This window comes from Capsicum annuum, chromosome 4, assembly GCF_002878395.1.
Source record: "Capsicum annuum cultivar UCD-10X-F1 chromosome 4, UCD10Xv1.1, whole genome shotgun sequence".
In the NCBI taxonomy this organism is placed as follows: Eukaryota; Viridiplantae; Streptophyta; class Magnoliopsida; order Solanales; family Solanaceae; genus Capsicum; species Capsicum annuum.
In genome coordinates, this window is record NC_061114.1 from 199,907,841 (window position 1) to 199,933,116 (window position 25,276).

General features: G+C 34.8%; 1 protein-coding gene across 2 annotated transcripts; it reads right to left on the minus strand.

Annotated features, from left to right (window-relative positions):
* Nucleotides 1-644: 644 nt before the first annotated feature.
* Nucleotides 645-14,176, minus strand: LOC107867579. 2 transcript variants are annotated; one of them, XM_016713882.2, is made up of 3 exons: nucleotides 13,828-14,176; nucleotides 13,585-13,755; nucleotides 645-1,026 (listed from the first exon to the last, which is right to left on the minus strand). In XM_016713882.2, exons 1-3 carry the CDS (start codon nucleotides 13,948-13,950, stop codon nucleotides 724-726), a joined length of 597 nt encoding a protein of 198 aa, XP_016569368.1. In that variant the 5' UTR covers nucleotides 13,951-14,176; the 3' UTR covers nucleotides 645-723. The 2 variants fall into 2 exon arrangements, with proteins under 2 accessions (XP_016569368.1, XP_016569367.1); XM_016713881.2 differs by having other exon boundaries at nucleotides 13,836-14,165.
* Between the last annotated feature and the right edge of the window lie 11,100 nt (nucleotides 14,177-25,276).

Here is a 25,276-nt window from a genome sequence, read left to right on the forward strand (position 1 = left end):
TTGATTTTCTTAATGAATGTGTCAAGTCAAATTGTGATAGTAAAAGTGAACTAGCTGAGTAGTAACATTTTACCTATGTCCCATGGGTCGGATTATTTACTTTAGCGGATCAGGTCGAATTAAAATCTAAAATAGCTGAGTGGATTATTTAGAGAAATCGGAACCTTTTCCCTTTATATTTTTTCTCAGATTTGATATGAATATGTTTCTTTTGGTAGGCAATTTCAGGGTAACAATGACTTTCTGGATAATGATGTTGCCGTTAGCATTATGCTTCTCCTTTTCTCATGTTTGCCTGTGTCAAAATTACGAATTCACCTCTAATATTATGTCAAGTTACATTGAACCAATTGCAAGAAATGAAGCAACGCTATGTTCAGTTTGCGGATATGAATACCAACCTATAGTACTAGAATTTGTATAAAATGGCAAACAGAGAACTCTATTAATCAGAAATGAAAAAGTATATACCAAAGAAATAACAACAATAAGTTCGGTCAAATTTCATAAGTGGAGTCTGGGAAGGTAGACGTCGACCTTATCACTATGTCGCAGAGGTAGAGAGATTGTTTTTTAGTGACCCATGACTCAAGTGCCACAAATGCAAGTTAAAAAAGAAAAAAAAAGAGAGAAGATAAGGTTAAGAAAATAAATTATCCCCCGGGGGACATACAATCATAAAATTAACCCTCATAACATTATTATTTTCGTTAATAAACCACATTACAATATCACCAACTCAATAGCTGGAGGCACTTCACCTTCAAGCTGGAGCTTAGCAAGATTTCTTGCTCTTTGCTGATGTTTGATTTCCTCGGGGCTCCAGGGGACGCGACAAAAAAGTGGACTCGTAGGATCGATGATGATTTTCTCGAGAGCAACAGCATTTTCCAAAAAGTACCTAACGAGTTCAAGATGAAATGTGCCGCTATAAAAGCCCCACAATTTGACCACTTTGAGGTGATGGAGTGGGCATTTTATGGCCTTCTTACACTCTCTGTTTACCGTGAAGGGGCGTGACATCAACTGCAGTAATTAAATAGAACACAAATTGAAACTCAGATAACAAAAGTATATGAAATATAATAAGAAGATACGCCAGTACGCTAACAAAAGAATATGCAAATAAAGAGACCTTGCACCTATGTCCTCTGGGTGGAAGGTTGATATTTCAGTAATTACATAAATTGAAAGAGATGAATCATAGGGAATCGTCCCCGCCACCTTATAACACTAAACTATGGAAGGAACAGGGTTAGAGAAAAGCTCAGAACTACGTACAAAATATTAAATTAGAGGCAGATGAAAGATGAAACATGAGTGTCAATTGATTATGCCATTTAAATTCTCGTAGTATTTTATTCTTCTACAAATTCCCTTAAGTGTTAGTAGAAGAATGTCTTATTTCCTAGTTGTTGGTTTCTAAAAGGAAGTGGACTGCAAATTAAAACCTATTTTCTGAGAGAAATTTAGGAGTTCTTTTTGTCCTTTGCTTATTCTAACAAACTAAATAAGGTAGACAGGAGAGAAAAGCAGTCTTCCTCGACTTTTTGATACTCAGAGATCCTGCTCCCGTATGGAAAATCCTACTGCTCTTTAATTTTTCTCCTCAGTTCTGTAGATTCAAAACTCAAGGTCAGACATCTCTACTTTTATCTTCCTTCATGAAATAAAATTGTCCGCTCTTTATGTTAAAACAAACAGCACAAGTCGGGTTAATTCTGTCCCAAAGTCTTCCCAGATTGGCACTAAAAGTTGCAACCCTCTCCCCTTATCTTCCTCATTGGGACTTCAATAGAGGATTAGAGAGTATTCCATATATTTCAAGCATCACCATATATGAAGTTCCTAGATGAACTGCTTTTATCTTCTGGTGGAAGTGATCAGTATAACATTGAGAATCCTCGGACTCTTCAAAATTGTTGCCGCACCCGTGTCGGATCTTTCAAAAATACATTATTTTTGAAGGATCCGACACGCACCCATAGACATATTTGAAGAGTCCGAGCAACTTAGTTGAGAATAACTCATGTGCAGAAGAACAACCACAGGAAGTAGCAACAACACCCGTATTACATATGGAACTTAACCATGAAACCCTTGTTTGAGTGAACAAAAAATTCCCAATTATCATGTAGGGTGTGTTTGGTATAAAGGAAAATGTTTTCCATGGAAAATATTTTCTTAAAAAATGTTTGCGTGGAAAACAAGTTGATTTCTTACTTGTTTTCTTATGTTTGGTTGGTAGATGGAAAATATTTTCTGGAAAATATTTTTTAGTATTTGGTTGGTGAATGAAAAAATATTTTTCAAAAAATACATTTTAATGTTTAGCTAAAGAGCAAAAATACATTTTAGAATCCTTTTAATAAAGTGTAGATATTGTTTTTGGAAGGGGGGCTGGTAGGGGCAGGGGTGGGGTGGGGGTAGAGGATGGATTAAAAAAATATTTTGAAATACTTTTTAAAAAAATTGAATTTTGGAGGTGGGGGTAGGGGTGGGGGTAGGGGTAGGGGGTGGGTGGGGGTAGAGGTGGTGTTGGGGTGATAGGGTATTGGGGCAGGCTAGATGATTTTGAGAATTGTATGAACATTTCAACTTTAAAGTGAGGTTGAAAGAGAGTTTTGAAAAATATTTTCCTTACTTTTTGAAGAGAAGTCATTTTCCTTAGATTTAAGGAAAATAAGTTGGTTTGAAAACCATTTTCTAAAACATATAAGCCAACCAAACATAGGAAAACTGGAAAACATTTTTCCTTCATACCGAACACACCCGTAGTGACTCCTAGTCGAGTTGAACTCATTCAATCACCATTACTAGTTGTCACTTGTCCATGATCTCGATACCATGTGAGAAAATCTTAACTTCTCAAACTAGCCATGAAATTAGGTAACAAAAGAAAACATAAGTGAATCGTCATATTTGAGCTACATCCAAGACTTGCTAACCGAAATGAATCTTCTTAGACTTTTTTTTTCCCAAGATCCAAAAATATTTGTGTCAAACACATGCCAAAAAGAACAAAGTTCTTGGAAACCTAATGGGTCTTGAAGTACTATTTCAGTATCTCCTTGAAAAAATCCGCCATTGATGGTTCATCAAATTTGTTAGACTCTCCCTCTAAAACAAGTTCTCAACTAGGAGGGACAATACTTATCACTTGACATTCATCTGATGCATCCATTACAATTATCTAGTATCCTCATTTTCTTTTCATATGAATTATGATCTGTCTTACTACTTAACTATCAGTAGAAATTCACTAGTAACTTGGTTCAACGCTACTGGCTTCACAAAAGTATATTTTCCATCTCCCAAAAAGCACCTTTAGTTGCTTCTTCCATACCTACAACTTGGAAAGGTAGGTGTCCTAAACCCTATGGCAGCTCGTATGTTCTGCTACTTTTGATCAGGTAAAGCAGCAATGCCATTAACATAAATATTCGAAATCTCAAATTTCTTCAAACGAAAAAATTACAAGAAAGACTGAAAGGATTAAAGAAGTCTTGCAGTTGTTCACATGTTATCTCTATTTTATCAAGAGCTTTAATTTTCTTAGGTTTAGTATCATTGAACCCCTTAGTATTCTTCGCTAGTACACTTCATATGAGGAGTGGAATGTGAAATTCAAGTTTTTAAAGTATGAGATGATTTCCGACCACAAACTCATTCCAACAGAGTGCAGACTACAGACTGAAAACGGGTTAAATTTTAGAAAAAACGGACAGCTATAGAGAGTCATTGATATAATAAAACAGGTATAGCAATCTTATGATAGTGTTGGCAAGCCAAATATGGTAATCGAAAGAAACTGAGAATGTAAGAAAGGACTTGAAGAATTATAACAAAAAAGCAAGACGAAGAATTATACAGAACCAGATTGCTGGATTGGAAAGAATGCCTGGAAAACAGTGAACGGATAGAGTAAACGAAGCCTAAAGAACCCTTAGTAGGAGAACTGGAACAAATAACCAACAACAACAACAACAAACCCAGTGTATTCCCACATAGTAAGGTCTGGGGAGGGTAAGATATATGCAGTTCATAACTCTACCTCTAAAGAAGTAGAAAGGCTATTTAGGATAGACTCCCAGCTCGAGACACGGAATACTAAACAAATTCATAGTAAAGCATGGAACAAGATGGTATAACATAAATACGACACCCACAAGTAATAGTAAATAGAGAAAAGTAAACATATTCATAATAAAGCATAAAACAAGGTATCATAACAAGAATAATACCCCCACCAAGTAATTCCCTACACTAGCGACCCAAACTGACCCTAGCCTTCTGCCCTAATACGCGTCCTCCAGATCTTCCTATCTAGGGTCATGTCCTCAGTGAGCTGTAACTGCTCCATATCCCGCCTAATCACCTCTCCTCAGTACTTCTTCGGCCTACCCCTACCTCACCTAAAACCATCCAAAGCTAGTCTCTCATACCTACAAACTGGGCATCTATGCCCCTCCTCATCACGTGTCCGAACCATCTCAATCGGACTTCCCGCATCTTATTCTCCACTGGAGTCACACCAAACTTCTCCTTGATAGTCTCATTCCGAACTCTATTCCCCCTAGTTATCCCACACATCCAACACAACATCCGCATTTCCGCCACCTTCATTTTTTGAATGTGGGAGTTCTTAACTGGCCAACACTCCGCTCCATACAACATGGCCGGACGGACTGCTACCCTGTAGAATTTGCCTTTAAGCTTAGGCGAAACCTTCTTATCACATAACACCCCCGAAGCGAGCTTCCACTTCATCCATCCCGCCCCAATACAGTGCGAGACATCCTCGTCAATCTTACCGTTACCCTAAATCACGGACCCAAGATACTTGAAACTATCCCTCTTACATACCACCTGTGATTCCAACTTTACTACTACCTCATTCTCCAGGCTCACGTCATTAAACTTGTATTCCAAATACTCTGTCTTGCTCCTACTCAACCTAAACCCTTTAGAATCAAGAATTTGTCTCCACACCTCTAATTTATCTTTCCCCCCCCCCCCCCCCCCGTGCGTCTCATCAATCAAAACTACATCATCTACAAAAAGCATACTCCAAGGCACCTCTCCTTGAATACACCGCGTCAACACATCCATCACTGAAGAAAACAAAAAGGGACTAAGAGTAGATCCGTGATGCAATCCTGTCAAGACAGTAAAATTCTCTAAGTCTCCTCCAGCCATCCTCACCTGAGTTTTAGCTCCATCATACATGTCTTTAATTGATCTGGTATATGCAACCGAGACTTCACTCACCTCCAAGCATCTCTAAAGCACCTCCCTGGGGACTTTGTCGTATGCTTTCTCCAAGTCGATAAACACCATGTACAGGGTCTTCTTCCTTTCCCTATACTGTTCCACCAGCCTCCGTACCAAGTGAATTGCCTCCGTCGTTGAGTGGCCAGGCATAAATCCAAACTGGTTCTCCGAAATAGAGCACTATCCATCTCAGCCTCACCTCGACCACTCTCTTCCAAATCTTCATAAAGTGACTCAATAACTTAATACCCCTATAGTTATTGCAACTCTGAATGTCACCCTTGTTCTTATAAAGAGGGATCATTCGGAAGACAACAATCAGGGCCTTTATGGTTAAATAATGGTGACAAAATACTAAATGTTTTTCCGTAAATTGTTCAATGCAAATATAATGTACAACCATACAAACACATTTGGGAGAAACAGAACAGCTACCAAAGATCCAAAAGTAATCTGATAAGTACAATGCTATGAGAAGTTAATTAGTTAAATAGACCAATAGAGACCTTCCAGCTATAATGACCTTGAGCAATGATCAGGAAAGAGAGAAACTGGTGCAAATAGACTATCACGGAGAAGAAATAGAGATGGTCTAGTGGTGATAACACCATAGGGACAGATGGGTACAGAATATCTTCTTACTAGAAATCTTTGGACTTTCTAAGAGGAGATATTATCAATGAATTGGATTTCTTTCATGAGACGAATTTGGATTGCAATATTCACAGCATTGGTTCCTAAGAAAAAGGGTGCAAAGGAACAAAAAGGAGGATGGAATATCAAAGTCAAGAAATCCATATATTTCTAAAGAAGGACAAACTATAGATATGCTTTTAGCAAATGAATGCTTGGGGTCTTTAATAAGGATGAAAATAGCTACAATTATTTGTAGGACTGAACTCGAGAAAGGCGTACTACATTCTATTCAGGTCTATGGATCTCATCTCTCTGGCATCAAAGTCGAGACTCCATCCAAATACGTAAATTCTTTAGTAAGGCTTTATTTACTACTAGCACCCAGAATTCATCTTCAAGTTCTCACCTTGGACGGAGAACACATGGTCAAGAAAATCTTGACTCGAAGAAAAAACCATAAAAATTGGCAATTTTACTGGAGCTAATGAATTAATAAGGTTTGCAAACTAAAAAAGAAATGGACATTGACCTTAACTCAACCTAAAAAACTAGCTCATAGTTCTGGAGAGGATGTTGGAGAGGGGTGGAGGTAGTAGTGGTGGTGACGGTGGTTGAGCAAGTTATGATGGTGAGGGGGCAAGCATGGGTGGTGGGGGGATCACCGCTGAACTTCTAGACTACCTAAGAAAAGAGAAAAAAATCAATATTTTGGACACATGGTGTCGAGAGGCTATATATTTTAGTATGTATTCTCTTTCACATGCTACATAGAGGTGCCCACACTGATAATGCCACTTCAGAGCTTAGTGCGACAGTTATTCCATTCCAAAATGGTTCAAGGGCTAATAAGACCATTGCAAAAAGTAAGTGTAACTGAAATGCAAAACAAGACCAGGGGTTTTTATGCCTTTTCCCAAAAGTAATCCTTACTTGATTTTTGAAAAAATAAGAAAATCAAGAGAAGAGAAGAGAAGAAAGAGAGGGAGAGAGGAAGGGAGAGAGAGAAAGAGAACATCAGCTACCATGCAAAGACTTCTGCCCTAAGCCTCCTCTACATTACCAACTCCATTCCCAACAAAGATGATCTATTCTGAATCTTTGAGCCTGGAGTCATTTGGTTCGGATACAGGTTTCCACATTTCAACACTCCTACTATTAGAAATATCTCTTGATTTTAACAACATTATGTAATACCTCATCTATGAAACCTCTAATCTCGTGCATTCCTCGACCAGACTACCTAGCCACGCAATAACTCATCTCTCAACTCTCTTGGACCAAGGTTGTCTGTTCTGTCTGACATCAACCAGTATAATTACAACAGGAAAATGACCTTACTAAGCATATAATATTCATTATACAATACTTCCCGATTCCTCCATATAATAAACTAGCAGCAAAGGGGTGGAAACTTTAGATTTTGGAGGAACACATTTGGCAACAAATCACAATCCCTAACACTCTGAGGTCATTATGCTATACCAAACAAGCTCTCGAGGTACCCAGTAATTCAGTTGAAGTTTACAAGAAACTGAAGAAATGATGAGAGTTTAGCTCTTTGCTTTAGATAATAATTCTAAGCGTAGTGTACAGTTGTTGACAACCTATTGAAAAATGGTACTTACTTAAGGGCAGGAAATTGTACATACAGTCAAACGAGTTAAAATCAATACAAAATTACCATGCTTCAAGATTAGTTCATCACAATTGTTTCAACTCAAGCTCAATGGCCTAAATAACTAATATCTCAAGAAGTAACTGTTAGAACAATAATGATAATTGTATAAGAAATTCAAAATAAAACTTGCTTGGCTTAGAGGCATGATAATACGCTTCTTGAATATAGTTGGAGTCTCTCCCACGAGAAAATGGAAGAACAAGTGATAACTCTATCTTCGGAATTCAACTAAGCCACAAAACAAGTAGCATTCTTGCTCTTCTATTCTTGAATTGGTGATTTCACCATTTGATCAATGTCTCTCAAGTGTTTTTTAAGGGAAAAGTAGTTTTGAGTGCTTGTCTTTTCAAACTAAAGAAAACACTATTTATAGGATGAAAGTTTTATGCATGAGAAGCATATTAATTAATAGTTAATAGGTTCATGTATGTTTCAAAACAAAAAATGTCATTCTTTCAAGAACCTATAACGTAAAACTTAATGAATAATGAATTTGTCAAACACATTTTCTTTGTAACTCAAAACTTATGAATAATGAATTTGTCAAATTCATTTCCTTTGTAACTCAAAACTTTAAGTGATGCATTTGTTTCAAAACTAATTGAAACATAACTCTTAAAAAATCTTTAACCGGTGTTTTTGTTTCAAAATTTATTAAAACATAAAATCAACAATCCCCCACTTGTTTCAAGAAATTTTATCTTTAAAAAACAAAATTCATTTGAGACATCAATCTAGCAACATGCATCAATAATGGTGTCTTTTGGACTTGAACCATTAGCTAGTGAAGACTTTCTAAATTATTGACTACTTAGTGAACAATTTTTGAACTAAGTGGTTTCTTGAATGAAGTAGGAAAATAATCCACGCATTATGCTATGTTTCGGTGAAAATCAAAATCCTTTGACACCTTACGACCATGTGTCCCGAATCCTTTTAGCTAAGTGCTTTAAGATTTTCTTGTAAAAATCTTATTGAAGCGGTCTCCACTTCGCACTTAGTGCGGTGATTTAACAAGAGTAACTTTGCATACTTCGACTAAGTAGTCTATGAATTTTATTAAGAGAAATTAATATCATCCTCCTTTACAACAAAGTATCAGTAAATCTATCAAGAGTGTTCCTACATACTCCAACCGAAATTGGTGTATAGACTTAATAAGAGAATATAATCTCATTCTTTTCTTTTGTAGGAACACTGTCAAATCTATCTAGAGTGTTACTATTTAATCCAACCAATATCGGTCTTATAGATTTATCAAGAGAATAAATCTCAACTTATGCACATCTACTCACTCTCCAAGGGAAAAAGGAAATTTTATTGATGTGCTTCCCAATTGTAACTTTACTTGTTTTTCTCTTTGAACCTAAGATTACATCATTAGGTAGGGTTACCATAAAGTACAATCAATCTACAACAGGCTTCATTCCCAACCCATTATAAGTTTGTACCACCAATTCCTTGCCTAACCTTTTAGACAAAGAATCGCTAAATTGAGTGTGGACTTTACATATTGAAGCGATATTATACCATTCTCCAATAATATTCTCACATGATTGTGTTTGAGACAAACTTGTCTTGACTTGCCATTGTAACAATCACTTGAAGCCCGAAATATAGCAGCTTTATTATCACAATATATAGTCAAAGGTGGTATTGGCTTACCCCATAATGGAATATCTATCAGCATACTCCGCAGCCAATCAACTTCTTCTCCAGCAGAAGACATAAGATAAATTCTGACTCCATGGTTGAGTGAGTAATACATGTCTGCTTCTTTAATCTCCAAGATATTGCTGCTCCAGCCAAAGTGAAAATCCAAGCAGTAATAGATTTAGAGTCATTCGGATTAGAATTCTAAGTAGCATCACTATAGCCTTCAAGAACTGCTGGAAAGGTAGAATAATGCAGGCCAACATTAATTGTACCCATCAGATGCCTTAAAACATGAATTAAGACATTCCAATGCTCAACTCCAGGGCTACCAGTAAATTTTTCAAAGTTCTTACAGCATAACCAATATCTGACCTAGTACAATGCATGGCATACATAAGATTCCCAACAATCTGAGAATATATCAATTGATCAAGAATATCATCAGAGTTTTGCACTAGTTTGATGCTAGGATCAAATGGTGTAGGAGCAGTCTTGTCATCAAAATGACCAAACCTCTTTAGAACCTTCTCAATATAACTTGACTGAGTAAGAGTTAAACCACTTGCCAATCTTACAATTTTGATGCCTAAAATTACATCAGCTTCTCCAAGATCTTTCATTTCAAACTGAGAAGCAAGAAAATATTTTATTTCTTTGACTCTTTCGATATCATTTCCAAAGATCAACATGTCATCTACATAAATACATATTATAACAATAGAATTTTCTTGAAATTTACTAAATATGTAGATATCTCCACCATTGATTAAATAGCTATTAGAAATCATAACTTTTCTAAATTTATCGTGCCATTGTTTTGGAGCTTGTTTTAATCCATAAAGAGATTTAAGAATTTTACAAACTTTACGTTCTTGACCAGGATTAACAAATCCTTCTGGTTGTTTCATGTAGACTTCTTCGTCTAGATCTCCATTCAGGAATGCATTTTTCACATCCATCTGATGAATCACAAGACCATGAATTGCTCCTAAAGCAATCAAGAGACGAATAGAGATCATCCAAGATATAGGTGCAAAAGTATCAAAATAATCAATATCTTTCAATTGAGTAAAGCCTTTAGCTACCAAACGGGCTTTGTACTTATCTAAAGTACCATCGGATTTCATTTTCTTCCTAAAAATCTATCGGCAACCAATTAGTTTACATCCAGGAGGAAGATCTGACAATATCCATGTATTATTAGATAATATAAAATGCATTTCATCACCAATGGCTTCACGGTAAAATGGAGCATCATGTGAAGACATAGCTTCAGCATAACTTTCAGGATCCTTTTCAACCAAATAAGCTTGAAAATCAAGTCCAAAGTCTTTTGATTTGGCTGATCTTGAACTACGTCTTGGTTGACTTTCTTCCAATGGATCAACTATTTTTCTTTTAAAAGGTGAAATAGAAGAACTTGAATCTTGTTCAAAAAAATCTTTTTCCTTGGGATATATATGCTAAAAAAAATTAGCATGTAAAGATTCAATAATTGAATGAGGACTTGGGGTCTCAAGATTTAAAAATCTATAAGCCTTACTAGTTTGTGAATAACCAATAAACACACAATCTACTCCTTTATAGACAATCTTGGTTAAATGTTGATTTGGTAATCGAACATGAGCCAAGCAACCCCATACTTTAAAATAATTTATATTTGGTTTTCGATTATTCCAAAGTTCATATGAAGATACATCATGATTCCTGGAAGTAATTCTATTCAAAATCTGACATGCTGAAAGCAAATCTTCAGTCCATAAATTTTCAGATATACCAGATCCATAAAGCATAGAATTAATCATTTCTATGAAAGTCCTATTTTTTCTTTCTGCTATATCATTTTTTTGTGGTGTATAGGACATGGTCAATTGTTTTTCAATGCCTTCTCTCTCACAAAAATTAATAAAATCTGACTTTAAGTACTCTTCACCTCTATCAGAACTAATTGACTTAATTTTGACACTCAATTTATTTTCAACTTCTGCTTTATATGCTTTGAAAGTCTCAAATGTTTCATCTTTTATTTTCAATGGAAAGACATAAGTATATCTTGAGTAGTCATCAATAAAAGTGATAAAATACCTCTTTCCATGACGTGACAAATAATCCATCTCACAAATATCAGTATGGATTAATTGCAAAAGTGTGGAAGTCCTTTCAAATGTCTTAAAGGGCTTCTTAGTAATCTTGCATTTACTACAAGTAACACACTTAGTAGTATGATTCTTTCCGCAATCTTTAATTAATCCATTATTTACCATAAGTTGAATGGATCTAAAATTCACATGTCCCAAACGTTCATGCCATAAGTCCAGAGACTCCACAAGATAAGCAGAAATATTTCCATTTTCAATATTGAGTTTAAACATTCCATTTGCAACATAACCTTTTCCAACAAACATGCCATTTTTAGATAAAATAAACTTATCTGCCTCAAAAACCATTTTAAAATCATGCTTCGAAAGAAGCGTACCTGACGCCAAGTTCTTTCGAATATTAAGAACATGCAATACATCCATCAATGTAACTATCTTTCCAGAAGTAAACTTCAGTTCAACAGTTCCTTTTCCCACAACTTTAGTAGAGGAGGAGTTTTCCATATATACAATTTTACCGTCCCCCACTAATTCATAAGTCTTGAAAGAATTTCGGTTACCTGATATGTGACGAGTTGCGCCAGTATCTATCCACCATTCCACTTGATCTTCCGCTACAAATACTTCTGTGGCCATTGCCACAAGATCATCTTTTTTATTTTTATTTGCTTTTTCTTTCTTCTTTTCGGCTTTGAGAATTCTACAATCACGCGCATAGTGACCAACTTTGTGACAATGATAGCATTCACCAGATTTAAAATTGGCACCATTACACTTGAAATTTGTGGTCTTCTTTGCCTTTGAAAAATTTTTATTTTCAGGTTCTTTCTTGTTTGATTTTTCTTCAACCATATGAGCTTTCATGACAGGTTCCTTCAAACTATTATTATCGCGCCATCATGTCTCTTGTTCAATTTGCAAGTGTTGCAACAATTGTTCAAGAGTCAAATCTTTCTTTTTATGTAAGAGTTTACTTCGGTACTCTTTCCAAGATGGAGGAAGTTTTGATACAATAGCACCAACATGAAAGTTTTCATCAAAAACAATTCCAGATATAGCAATTTTATTAGCTATAAGTTGGAATTCTTGTACTTGTTCAGTGATTGACTTGTCATCAACCATTTTGAACTCCATATAGTTTGAAACAAGAAATTTCTTAGAACTCGCCTCTTCGGCTAAATAAATAGCTTGAAGAGTGTCTCATATCTTTTTAGCCTATTTGCATTTAACATAATATTGATCATAATATTTGTTAGACATTCCTCCAAGAATATAATTCTTACACAAATAATCATCATATTGTCATTTGGAAATTTGTCCTTTAATCAAAGTAGCCTCGTCAGATGCTACCTCAGAACCAGGAGCATTAGGACAAGGTTCTTCAAGAACATATGCCAACTTTAATCGTTTTAAAAAGAATTTCGTATTTCCACGCCATCTAGGAAAGTCTTTGCCATCAAATGTTTCAAAATTAGGATTAGGCAAAGATGGAATACTATTTGATATTGATGTAGAAGCCATAGAGACAACTATCTTCAAATTGTTAGAACAATAATGATAATTGTACAAGAAATTCAAAATAAAACTTGCTTGGCTTAGAGGCACGATAATACGCTTCTTGAAGATAGTTGGAGTCTCTCCCACGATCAAATGGAAGAACAAGTGACAACTCTATCTTCGGGATTCAACTAAGCCACAAAACAAGTAGCATTCAAGAATGTTGCTCTTCTATTCTTGAATTGGTGATTTCACCATTTAATCCATGTCTCTCAAGTGTTTTTCAAGGGAAAGTAGTTTTGAGTGCTTGTCTTTTCAAACCAAAGAAAAGACTATTTATAGGACGAAAGTTTCATGCATGAGAAGCATATTAATTAAGTAATAGTTAATGGGTTCATGTTTGTTTTAAAACAAAAAATTACATTCTTTCAAGAACTTATAATGTAAAACTTAATGAATAATGAATTTGTCAAATGCATTTTCTTTGTAACTCAAAACTTATGAATAATGAATTTGTCAAATTCATTTCCTTTGTAACTCAAAACTTTAATAATGCATTTGTTTCAAAACTAATTGAAACATAACTCTTAAAAAATCTTTAACCGATGTATTTGTTTCAAAATTTATTGAAACATAAAATCATCAGTAGCATCAATAACTACATGAACCAAAATGGGTAATACGAATAGATCAAGACTTTTGTACCGGCCAAAGAGGAAAAAGAACTCAAAGCATGATACTTACGTGTAGTACAAATTCTTTCAACTGTGGGGCAGCCCTTATTATAGACGTGCAACCTAAGAGGCTCTGGTCTTCCCCTTTGTATGTACTTCTGAATGTAGTTAAAACAAATTTCTTGAGCTTCGTAAGTTCAGGAAAATTGTAATGCTCCAAATCTTCATGTGAAAGATCAAACTACATAGAAGGCACCAGTTAGTTCTAAGCTAGTAAAACAAGTGTACATAGACACAAATTATGTTCACTAACCAACGAACCAGAATCTTGTAATGTAAGGACCTCCAGCTGAGAGAGAATGCAAGAAAGACGAGAGGATATGTCATCCAATAAATGGGTGCTTGGTGTACCCAAAATGTCAACCTCAACCAGCATAGGGACATTCTTAAGCAGTAATTCCCTTTCTGATGAAGTCTTTAGTATTATAAGGTTTGTATCACAAATTTCTAGTGATTCTACATAATAGCAGTACCATATCTCCAAGTGCCTCAGCTAGAGGGACTGACCAACAACTTCCAAATTTAGCAATGTTCCTGATCCATGAACTACCAGTGTTTCAAGAAATGGACAATTGCGTAGAAAGAACTCAAGAACCTCGCCCGTCACATTTATAGATTTCAATAGCAGCAGTTTTAGAGACTTGAAATTCTGCTTGACAAGTGGTAGTATTTGGTGGTTATTAGGATGAGGTTTGAACGAAAAAGAGTAGGAGGAATCACCAATACCAAGGAGTCGTGCCGGAAAAGCATAACAGTAATCAAAATCACGAGTGCACTCTCCACCCTTATTTAAGTCCAACTCTAGAATTTGAACTTTCCTAGAAAAGGCAAATTCAAGCCATTTATCAATCTCACGCTGTGCGAATTTGTTTAAATCAAAACAAATCCGAAATTGGTCGAGTCTCTGCCCTTTACACATTTGCAAAGTACAGTTGACCCATCTCAAATACTTCTTCATATGCCTTTTCCGTAGCTTGTTTTCTAAGGCTACGTCATCCAATGGTTTGGTTGCATCAAAATCAAGCCGGGAAATAGTTGTCTACAAGTTCAGCCAACGCCTTGAGAGAACACTTGTGTCAGCTACTTCCTTAACAGTAAGGAAAGAAAGTATATATACCAGAACTTCATCAGGTAATTGACTAATACGATCTTCTGCAATGGAGACACCCTTTTGACACTGCACTCACAAAAAAAGAACAGTTTCATCAAACCAATTTAATCATACCAAGAATGACAAGAAAAGAATTTATATCTATAATCTATATATAATCTATCTACATCTATATTTATAATACATTAAAAATGTAAAGGGTTTAGCATATATCATTTGAACTTTTTACACTTCATTAAAAATCTTTGGCTTTGAAAAAATCATTTTTTCATTATTTTTTTTAATATTTAAAAATTAATTAAATATATTTATGATAAAACCTTTCATTATTAAAAGTCATCAAAATTAATGACAACTAATTTTTTTCATTAGTTTAAAAATTCTAAAACAACTAAATTTAATTTTATGAAGATTTAAAAAGTCTATAAATCTACATCTACAATATATTAAATTTATTAACCACTTAAAACTTCTCGTAGTAAAATATATATGTGTTTACAATAAAATATATGTTTTAAATTTTTTGTATTTCTTTAAAAACCTTCGTAATAGATAAAATCATCTAATTTTAAATCATAAAAAATTTGCACGTGCGGCTAAGCTAGTTTAACCAAAATCAATTGTCCTTTTATCATGTTACTGTTGAATTTTGTTTAAACTAAATTATTAATTATAAGTGTTTTATGAAAAGGTGTCTTTTAAATATGAAAAAATGTGTCTTTTCAATGAAAGATTGTGTCATTTCCACTAATCTATTCAAATCAAATCTTTGTGAATTATACGACGTATCTTTTACAAAACTTTCCCAAAGCGTTTCTTCTTCCCAAAATGATCCAATTCCTGAATTCTAGCTTTCCAGTAGAATTTCTTTTATATGGCAGAATTCAATAGCTTTATCATATCCATTAAATTATTTGTGTATAATTCCATAGCAATTTTGTAGAGGAGAGAGAATAAATATCATTGTTAGAAAAATATTTTGTGCATATTTCAAGCCTTTAACTCTGTATTCGCTGTTCAAATTATTAAATTTTCATCTTTATGTTCTTCTTCGTATATTTTGTGTTCATAAAACATATTTTTTAATAATCTAAAAATGATATTTGAAGTGAAGAAAGAAGATATTTATTGATGAAGAAGACGTTGTCAATTTTTTTTTGGAACATTTGATATATGTTGGAATACGAGAAGTGTCGATATTGTGTTTGTGCTGATTGCTTGACGAAAGTTTTATTTCAATCGACAAAGTATAATCAATGTGTTGATGGTGGTTTGTCTTGTCTTGAGACATTATTCAATGTCCAAGAGACAGTGGAAAATTTAATTCTTCTGTCATTGGTTTCAAGGGCGAGTCCAAACTAAAACAAGTAAAATTTAAGTAAATTTCAATTAGTTTATCAATATTTATATATTATTTTGACTTTTTTTAAAATCTCATCAAAATCCTCTTTTTTAGATTTAAGATACGTAAAACGAAAGCGAGATACATCTTAATATTTAGCTAATTAGCTTAAATCAAGGACTATAACATTTAGAACATTATTAAATTAGCAATTAACCCATTCAAACATGTAGATAACTAAATAAAATTTTTCAAAAACGATAATCTGTTAGTTGTTCTTTTTTAAAAAAAAAAATCACTGTTATAATTATATTGTAGACTTATTCTGCATTTTTTGGAAATTTTTTATTCTTTTAGAACTACTTGCAATGAATATTTCTGTATTAGTAAGTCATTCCAGCGTTTGGATTAATGATGTTAAGTACGAGGACTATAAGATTGATGGCATCGTTGTAGATGAATCATGAAAAATTAATTTGGGCCATTGTTGTAAAACTTGAAATTGATAAAAGTAGGAAAAAATTGAGGCTCGATACGTTGTTAATGGTAATGTGGCTCCATTGTTGATTCGTAATGATATGGGTGTGAACCTTTACAATGAGATAAAAAAAAGTGTACCCAATTTTGAGATGTATCCACTAATCATTATCACAATCGATAAAGATGAAAGTGAGATGTTGTTTGAGGAAAAAGTTGGGACAATTTTTGTGTTTGGGAATTCTTATAAAGAAGTTGCAGAATTAATTTGTGATAATTCTGTAACGCCCCAATTTTCTGAAATCGAAATGCCACACGGTGCTCGTGATCCCGAAGGACCACAAGCTAAACCTCTTCTGATATCTATACCTGAGCACCGCATAATACAATAAAATAAATGTGAAAACTGGTGAAAACTTTCCATAAGGTTCAAATGTCTAAAATACTCAAAACTGAAAATTGAATACTAATACATCTGTCTGAAAAAGCCTTTAACTGTCTGAACTGTGGAGTTGATAGGACATGTCCCCAACTAACTCCGTCTACTGAAAATAAATTGAATCTAATAAAGTACTAAAATAAGAAACATCCTCGGATGATAAGGACTCACTGCTACATCTACCGCTGCTGACTGAGTCTAGACTGCTAAGGGTACTCTAGATCTCGTGCTTCTAAATCTATGGCGTTAAATAAAACACGATAGCGCAAATGCGTTAGTACGTCTGAATGTACTGAGTATGCAAATGGGGTAAAGCTGAATGCAAGGGCTTATGCATGAACACAACTTAACTGAATAATATGCAAGAGCTGGATTAGCATATATAGAGAATCTATAACTACTTAACATACTATGACTGAGCATACTAGGACTGAATCTGATAACTGACACTGAATCTGAAACTGATACCCATACTTATTAATACTGATAAATTGGATGACGGAGTCTACTGATAGTGGATATCGACTGGATGAATCTGAGATCTAACCGATCTAGCGGGATGACCTCTAGATCTTCTGATAATGATTAAGATTTACTAAGCTTGAGATCAGGCCTAACTGACAGGTGATCTATGGAACTGATAATGACAATACTCAACTGAATCTGAGACAGAGATCAAGCCTACCTGACAGGTGATCTGGATAAGTATTAATACTGAATAACTTTGTGTGAAACCAGGCTTATCCAACGGGTGGTCCATGAATCACTGGAACTATCTGAGTTTCTTATTGAGATAGATGACTAATCTGACAGTCCAGATTTTTGAGTTCTACTCTAAAGACTGATACTGAAACTGCAACTATGCGAGTTCTCACTTAACTGACATGCCTCGAGTCTGAACTAGTGGGGTCCAACCTGTAACCCCAGCTGGAAAGGTGTTAATACCGTGCCACGGGTAAAGACCTCTCTGGTCAAGCCTCTCTAATGGGTGACCCTCAAGAGGAAGTCAGCCTAAGGCTATGTGGACTCCTGTAGGTAGTCAAGCCTTTATCTGATGGGTGACTCCTTATCCTGAGCTGGATATGTAGTCCTGGAGTACAAGTATTGTTGTTAACGACTCCGCCTCTCTAATGGGGAAACCGTCATCCTGCACTCGCTCGGTGCTAGTTCCTACTCCCAACTGAAAAACTCTGAACTGATCCTTAACTGAACTTAGACTGAGCTGAATGTTGTTACTAATTATCTTACTTGACTGATCTATCTGAGTTCATTTTGTTCCATTATCTGATGAAATATGTCTGAATTCTACTTTCTGTCTGAATACTATAGAGTTCTGTAACTCACTGATCTTTACTGGAATCTGATCTGAATACTGAATACTACTGAGATCTGAACTGAGTGCTGAGCTTGAATAGACTGAATACTGAGGTTTACTGAATTTTCTTAACGTTTGTACTGACTAAATTCTACTAATCATAGCACGACTGAGATTCTCTTGAACTGACTCTGCTTTAGGCACATAACTATATTTTTTTCGGGTACAAGTACCCCCAGGACTCGATGGAAGGAAACTGACAAACATGACTTCTTGAATATATAACTAACATCCATATTACAACAATAATCTATCACATCATCTTCATAACAGTAGTCTATCATTCGCAACATCATCAAGGAAGTATCACTTCAAGCACTTGGGAACATTCAACATGTAAATTATTTATAAAGGCATGCTATTGTCTCATGAATTATTCAACAATGAAAATCCACATGAATAGGAAGAATATGCAACATACTATTCTTTATTCATCTTGGTGTTACAACAAACACTAGACATGCATTACTTGTCACAAAGCTGAGGGTTTACACCTAATATGCCACAATGGTACTAATTTCTTCATATAAGCATTCTACCCAACATATGGGAGGTACACTTTGGTCATACAACAATTCATTACCCCTAATTAACATGATTACATAATTTTACATGCTTCTTGAAGAGGCTTTGTCATGAATATCACATAATCAACACATACTAGGGTCAAAGTTTGCATCTTTACAATCAAGATATGAATTAAAAATCAGTATCAACATGAACTTCATCCTTAATTCATATGTGTCATAAAATCTCATGAAAATATAAACTTAAGAATTTTATAAAGGGTTCTTGAACTTCTTGGGTGGAAGCAACCCAAGAATCAACACTTGTATACCTTAGTTTCTTGATTTGGAGAGACTTGACAGAGGAATTCTTGAGTTCTTGAACCTTTGGGTTGAAACCCTAGGTCGTTCCTGAGAGAAAATTGAGAGAAAAGCTTATAATTTGGGTTGAATGAGGCTGAATCTTGAAAGAGATCTAATGTTTCTTTAAGGTTCTTGAAGAAATCCTTAGGCTTGTTCTTTATTTTTCTTGACTAGGGTTTAACCCCTTTGGGAGGGAATGTTCCTGTTCTTGAGGAGATGATCTTGAGAGAAAACCCTAATCTTGTGGTTGAGAGTGTATGAGAGAATTTTTGAGATCTTTAACTGAAGAAAAATAGGAGAAAGTTACATCCCTCGAGGTTTATAAGTCATGAGAGGTGAAGGAAAAGACCAAAATACCCTTACGAAATCACTTCCCAATTGCTGAAAATCTTAGCTGATGACCACAACTGAAATGTCGTCAAATTTGTGATAAGTTGTCATAAATGTGTCACTTGGGAGCTGGTTTCTACCTAAGGCTGATGACATTTGTGATAAGTTATCAGAAATGTCATCATTGGGGGCTGGATTCTGCCTAAGGCTGACGACATTTGTGATAAGTCGTCACACTTGTGATAAGTTATCAGGAAATATCGTCAGTCAGTTTTCCAGGCTAACATGCTAGAGTAAAATAGGCATAACTCTTTGATACGATATTGGATTTTGGATAAATTAATATCGTTGGAAAGATAATTCAAAGATATTTCATTTGACATATATTAGGTCCTCTAATTCGATATACACAAGGAGTTATGGTCGATTGAAGGTGACCTAAGTTTAACGCTCACTAAAACTTGAACAATAGGAAAGCTTTCAACTTGTCCTTGAGTTAGAGGACCTCTATGATCTTAATTCATGCTCAAATAGATTCCCACATTACATAATTGACTAACACACTAAATTTACATAGGAATCAAGGATTTTGGAACATCTACGCATATGAATAATGGATTTTCATTCTATTCTGAAATGTGGGGTGTTACAAATTCTGATTGTTCGAATTTGTTGTCTATATGCGATGTGAAGATGAACAAGATTATTTCAAATTGCAACAATAGTAAAGTTAAGGTTGATCAAATCTACAAGGACAAGAGAACTCTGATTTTTGTTATGGCAAGGTATGTCATTGAGCTTTTTTTCAATTTCAATGTGAAAAGATCTGACAAAAAAGATATCATATTTAAATTATTAGAAGTACTTATGTATCTCATGTATTTAAATTATATATCTCACTGTAAGTTTGCATGTATTACATTTTCACCTTAGAATTGTTGAAAAATATCTTACCTAAAGCCATCATATGTCATTAATATGTTATTCTGTTATATGAAAACTTATTTGGTTTGATGTATCTCTTTTTTTGTAATGTTAGTATAATACTTAATATACATGTTATTCAATTTTATTAAAAAGAGATACATTATTAATATACAAAATATGATTGGTCAGGACAAAATTAAATATGAAGTTCAATTATGTTGATGTTAACAATGTTTAGTGTAGCAGAAAAAGTATGTTGAATTGTGATAAAATTTAGGACTTGAGTCTTTTATTAATGATACTTTTGCATATAGCTTACGTTGTTACCTATTTTGATTTTTTGGTATGTTTGCAACTATACCCAAAAATGTTGTCTGGTGAATTGTAGTTGGATATTCAATGCATCCTGTAGAAAGTGTTCGGACCTCTTTAAAGTTTGATTTTTTTTCATGATTTTCAGACATGGACGTTGAAAGATAGAGTGTTCACACAACTTTAAGCTACATTCTCTGAAACTGGTCAATCACAAGATAATACACACACCAAATGACATAACTGACGATATTAAAAGTGCTTTTAATATAGACATTAATTATCAAAAGACATGGAGGGCAAAAGAACGTGTAGTTGAGATGTTAAGAGATGACTCTACAAATGGTTATCGTCAAATTCCTAGATACATATATATATATATGATTAATTCTGTTTATGTCGAATCCCATATTAGAATGCACAAAATTGAGGATAATAAATTTATGTATCTGTCATAGCATTACAATGATTAATGAGAGGATTTCAGTTTTGCAGGTCAGTAGTTGTAGTTGATGCAGTGCATTTGAATGGAGCATGTAAAGGGACATTTGTTTCAGAAAGCACTCTTGATAGTGCAAGTACATAATATTAGTTCTTTCATAAATTATTTTGCAATGTAATTTCAAACTATATTTGTATGTTGATTTTACTTTTCCAATCAAGTTTAATTGTATTAGTGACATGAAATTTTTGATTTTTACATTGTAGGATTCATACTGTCAATTGCATATGGTGTTGTTGACACGAAAAATGACAATTCTTTGAAACACCTCAAATTTCGATCCTTGAAAATTTCTTGACCTATAAGCTTATTGCCCAGACTACGACTCTCCTTATGAGTCGTAGGGTGTCATTACGGATCGTATGACCCTAATCGTAGCCTGACCAGTGTGTTTGGATAAGTTTTGTACTAATTACAATTGGATTCTAACAAGTCATAAAGACTCTATATGAGTTGTATAGTCCCTTTCATGTCCAAACTACTGTGATGCCAAAATATCTTATCCTAAGTACGACTTGAACCTTATGAGTCATAATGTCACGAACGAGCATATAAAGGTTCTTATAGTCAAACAGTATTGGTGACCATGGACACTATCCAAACTATGTGTGGAACCTTACCAGTCGTAAGGTGACCTTAGGAGTTGTAAGGTCACCCGTAGTGACTGATCAATTTTTTTACATTTAATTAAGGGCACTCTGAAAATTTCCCTTTGTAATACCCCTAATCTGGTACCCAATTTGCTACTCTATGCTTATGACCCCGAAGGACTATAAGCTAACCCATGACTGATATCTATACCTGAACACTGCATAATATATTGTATAAATGTGGAAACATGAACTGAAAGGCCATAAGGTTCAAAACTGATAAATCACCATAGGACATAACATCTAAAATGGGGTATAAATACCCAAAACAAAATTGTCTAAACATACTGTAGTCTGAAAAGCCTATAAAACATGACTGTCTGAATAAAAAGTTGATGGGACATGTCCCCAACTAACTCCACTATTGAAATAACTAAGTACTAAAATAATGAAATAAAAAATCATATCATCCTCGAAGAATGATGACTCACTACTAACTGACTGCTGATGTCTGGAGCCTACTGATACTCTGGAGCTCGTGTCTCTGAACCTATGGTATAAAATACCATAGCGCAAATGCATCAGTTTGATTGAATATACTGGTATGCAAGTGAGGTAGGCTAAATGCAAAGGGTTCACATGCATGAACTATACTAACTGACTGGATAACATGGATATGAGAATACTTGCATGAATGCATAATAACAATAACTGGGATCATGGTAACATGATTACTGAATCTGAATACTGATAACATGATATACTGATAACTGTATAACTGATATAACTGATACTGAGTGACTGTATTTGACAGTTTAGTTTCTGATAGAACTAGCTGAGTTTTGACTGTTCTGAGTTGACTATATCTGACAGTCCTGAATTCTATAAAACTATCTTAGTTCTATTACTGAGTATGAATGACTATATCTGACAGTCCTGATTCTATAATTGAAAATATGGTAAGTAGTTATCTAACTGACATGCCCAAAATAATGCAATAAAGTTGAGTTGGGGTTCAATCTGTAACCCCAATTGGAAGGGTGTCACCACCGCATCACTAGTAAGGACAATCTATGAGTAAACCTCATATAACAGGTAACTCTAGTGAGAACGGTGGGAACCCTAATATAACAGGTTAAGCCACCCCATCTACCCTCATATAATAGGCTATGATGTCTGAACCTATGCTGGCTACATACTTCTGGAACGCAAGGATTGCTTCTAAGAATCACACCCTCATATAACAGGTGAGTTCCTATCCTTGGGTTTACTCGGTGCTAATTCCTACTCCCATCTGAATAGACACTGAACATGATTAATTGAACTGACTGGACTGAGTTAATTTAGTTTCGTTGACTGATGAAATATTACTGATATTTTATAACTGACTAAGATTATTGAGATTACTGAGTTTTCCAGAGTCATAAGACTGACTAAATTCTACTGAACATGGCTTGATGAGAGTATCATAAAAATGTGACACTGGCTCTAGGCATACAACTAAATTGTAGGTACAAGTACCCCGAGGACTCGATAGAAAGAAACTGACAAAGCATGACTTTCTATAATACATGATCACATCAACAATCCATAAAATAATAAGTTGGAGAGTTCATAAAGTACAAGTTCTAAAGCACCACAATGGCCACACGTATATCCATAATTCATTGAATAAGACATTTCGTCAAACACTTGACATGCATGAACTTGTACATGAATGGAGATTTCATATTATCATGCTAGTACGACACTTTTCATTAACATAGGTAATTAATCAAACACATACTGAACATAGTATATGTAGACAACATAACGTAACAAGCAAAACATCATGATTCATTTCTAATTTCATCATTCAAGGGTTTAATCATAGGTTCACATGAATTTACACCTATAATAATAAATTCTACTTAAAATTTATCACCAAACATAGATTAGAATTCAATTGGTCATTATCAACATTAACAAAAGTAAACCCAATATGGAATTCATAAAAATCCATATACTTGAACTTTGAAAAGAGATTCTTGAGCTTCATGGACAAAAGGAGTCCATGAATGAATACTATGCATACCTGGGTGAGTGATTTCTTGAATATTTGTGGAGGAAAACTTGAATTCTTGGATTGGAATCAAGCACCTAGGGTTTCTTGTTCTTGGGGATTGATCTTTTAGAGAAACCCTAATTTATTGTTGTAGAAGAATAATAAAGTTATGAGCTATGGTCGGGTGTAATCAGGGGTTAATTGGGTGGAAAATACCAAAAAATCCCCGTTAAAAATGACTTAAAAAATAACTGAATGGGAAGTGCGATGGTCCGTCGTTGGGTCAGCGGTCTGTTGGTCCTGGCCGTCGCACCTGGATAGAATAGGGGTTCACTGTCTCTTTTGCGATGGCTTGGGTAACAGTCCGTCACTAGCTCAATGGTCCGTTGGACTGGGCCATCGCTTTTAGGAAGAAGGTGGTCTCATTGCCTCACTGCGATGGCTTGGATGATGGTCTGTTGTTAGCTCGACTGTCCGTCGGCTCTCACCGTCACACCTGGGAGGTTTTGACTGTCTTCTATATTTTGGCCATAACTTTCTCTTTCGATGTCGAATTAGGACAAAATGGGTATCGATGGAAAGCTTATTCAATTACCCACATGTACAAAAATGGATTCATATTTCAAAGTAAATTTCTAACATTTTTGGGATGATTTCAAGCTAGGTAGGAGTACGGGGTATTACAATATCTTCCTCCTGTGAACATTCATCCTCGAATGAGACTGAGTGAGAGGGGAGAAGATAAAATGATGTACATACTAAACATGAACAACTGGAACATGATCTCATGACTGACATGACTGATAACTGAGTATACATACTGGACACGTATATCTGATGCATATAACATACTGGACACGCATATCTGATGCATGTGTAACTAATTCATGAATGCATGACTTGGTGTTCTAATGAACCAAGGTTCTTATAATGAGGATGTATATCTGATGTATTATTATATAACTGAATAGATACATGAATGCATGATTGAAAATGCAATGGTATTTAATACCAAGTTTATAATGGAATTCTGAACATGAAATGGATATCAAGCTTGTAACTGATGTCTGAACATTAAATTGAAAAGCTTAAGGAGAACTGTTACCTTGAGCTAGATCTGAGTTAGCGAAAAAGAGGTGAGGATACTTGGTACACATGTCTGCTTCTGCTTCTCTAGTAGCTCTCTCAACGGAAAGATTCTGCCAAAGAACTTTAACTAGAGGGACTTTTTTGTTCCTCATTCTACGAGTCTGATAGTCAAGAATTTCAATGAAATCTCTTCGAAAGAGAGGTTGTTCTGAATATCTATGCTCTGAATATGGACTACAACTTTTGGGTCAACTATGCACTTCTTGAGCAAAGAGACATAGAAGACTAGATGAAC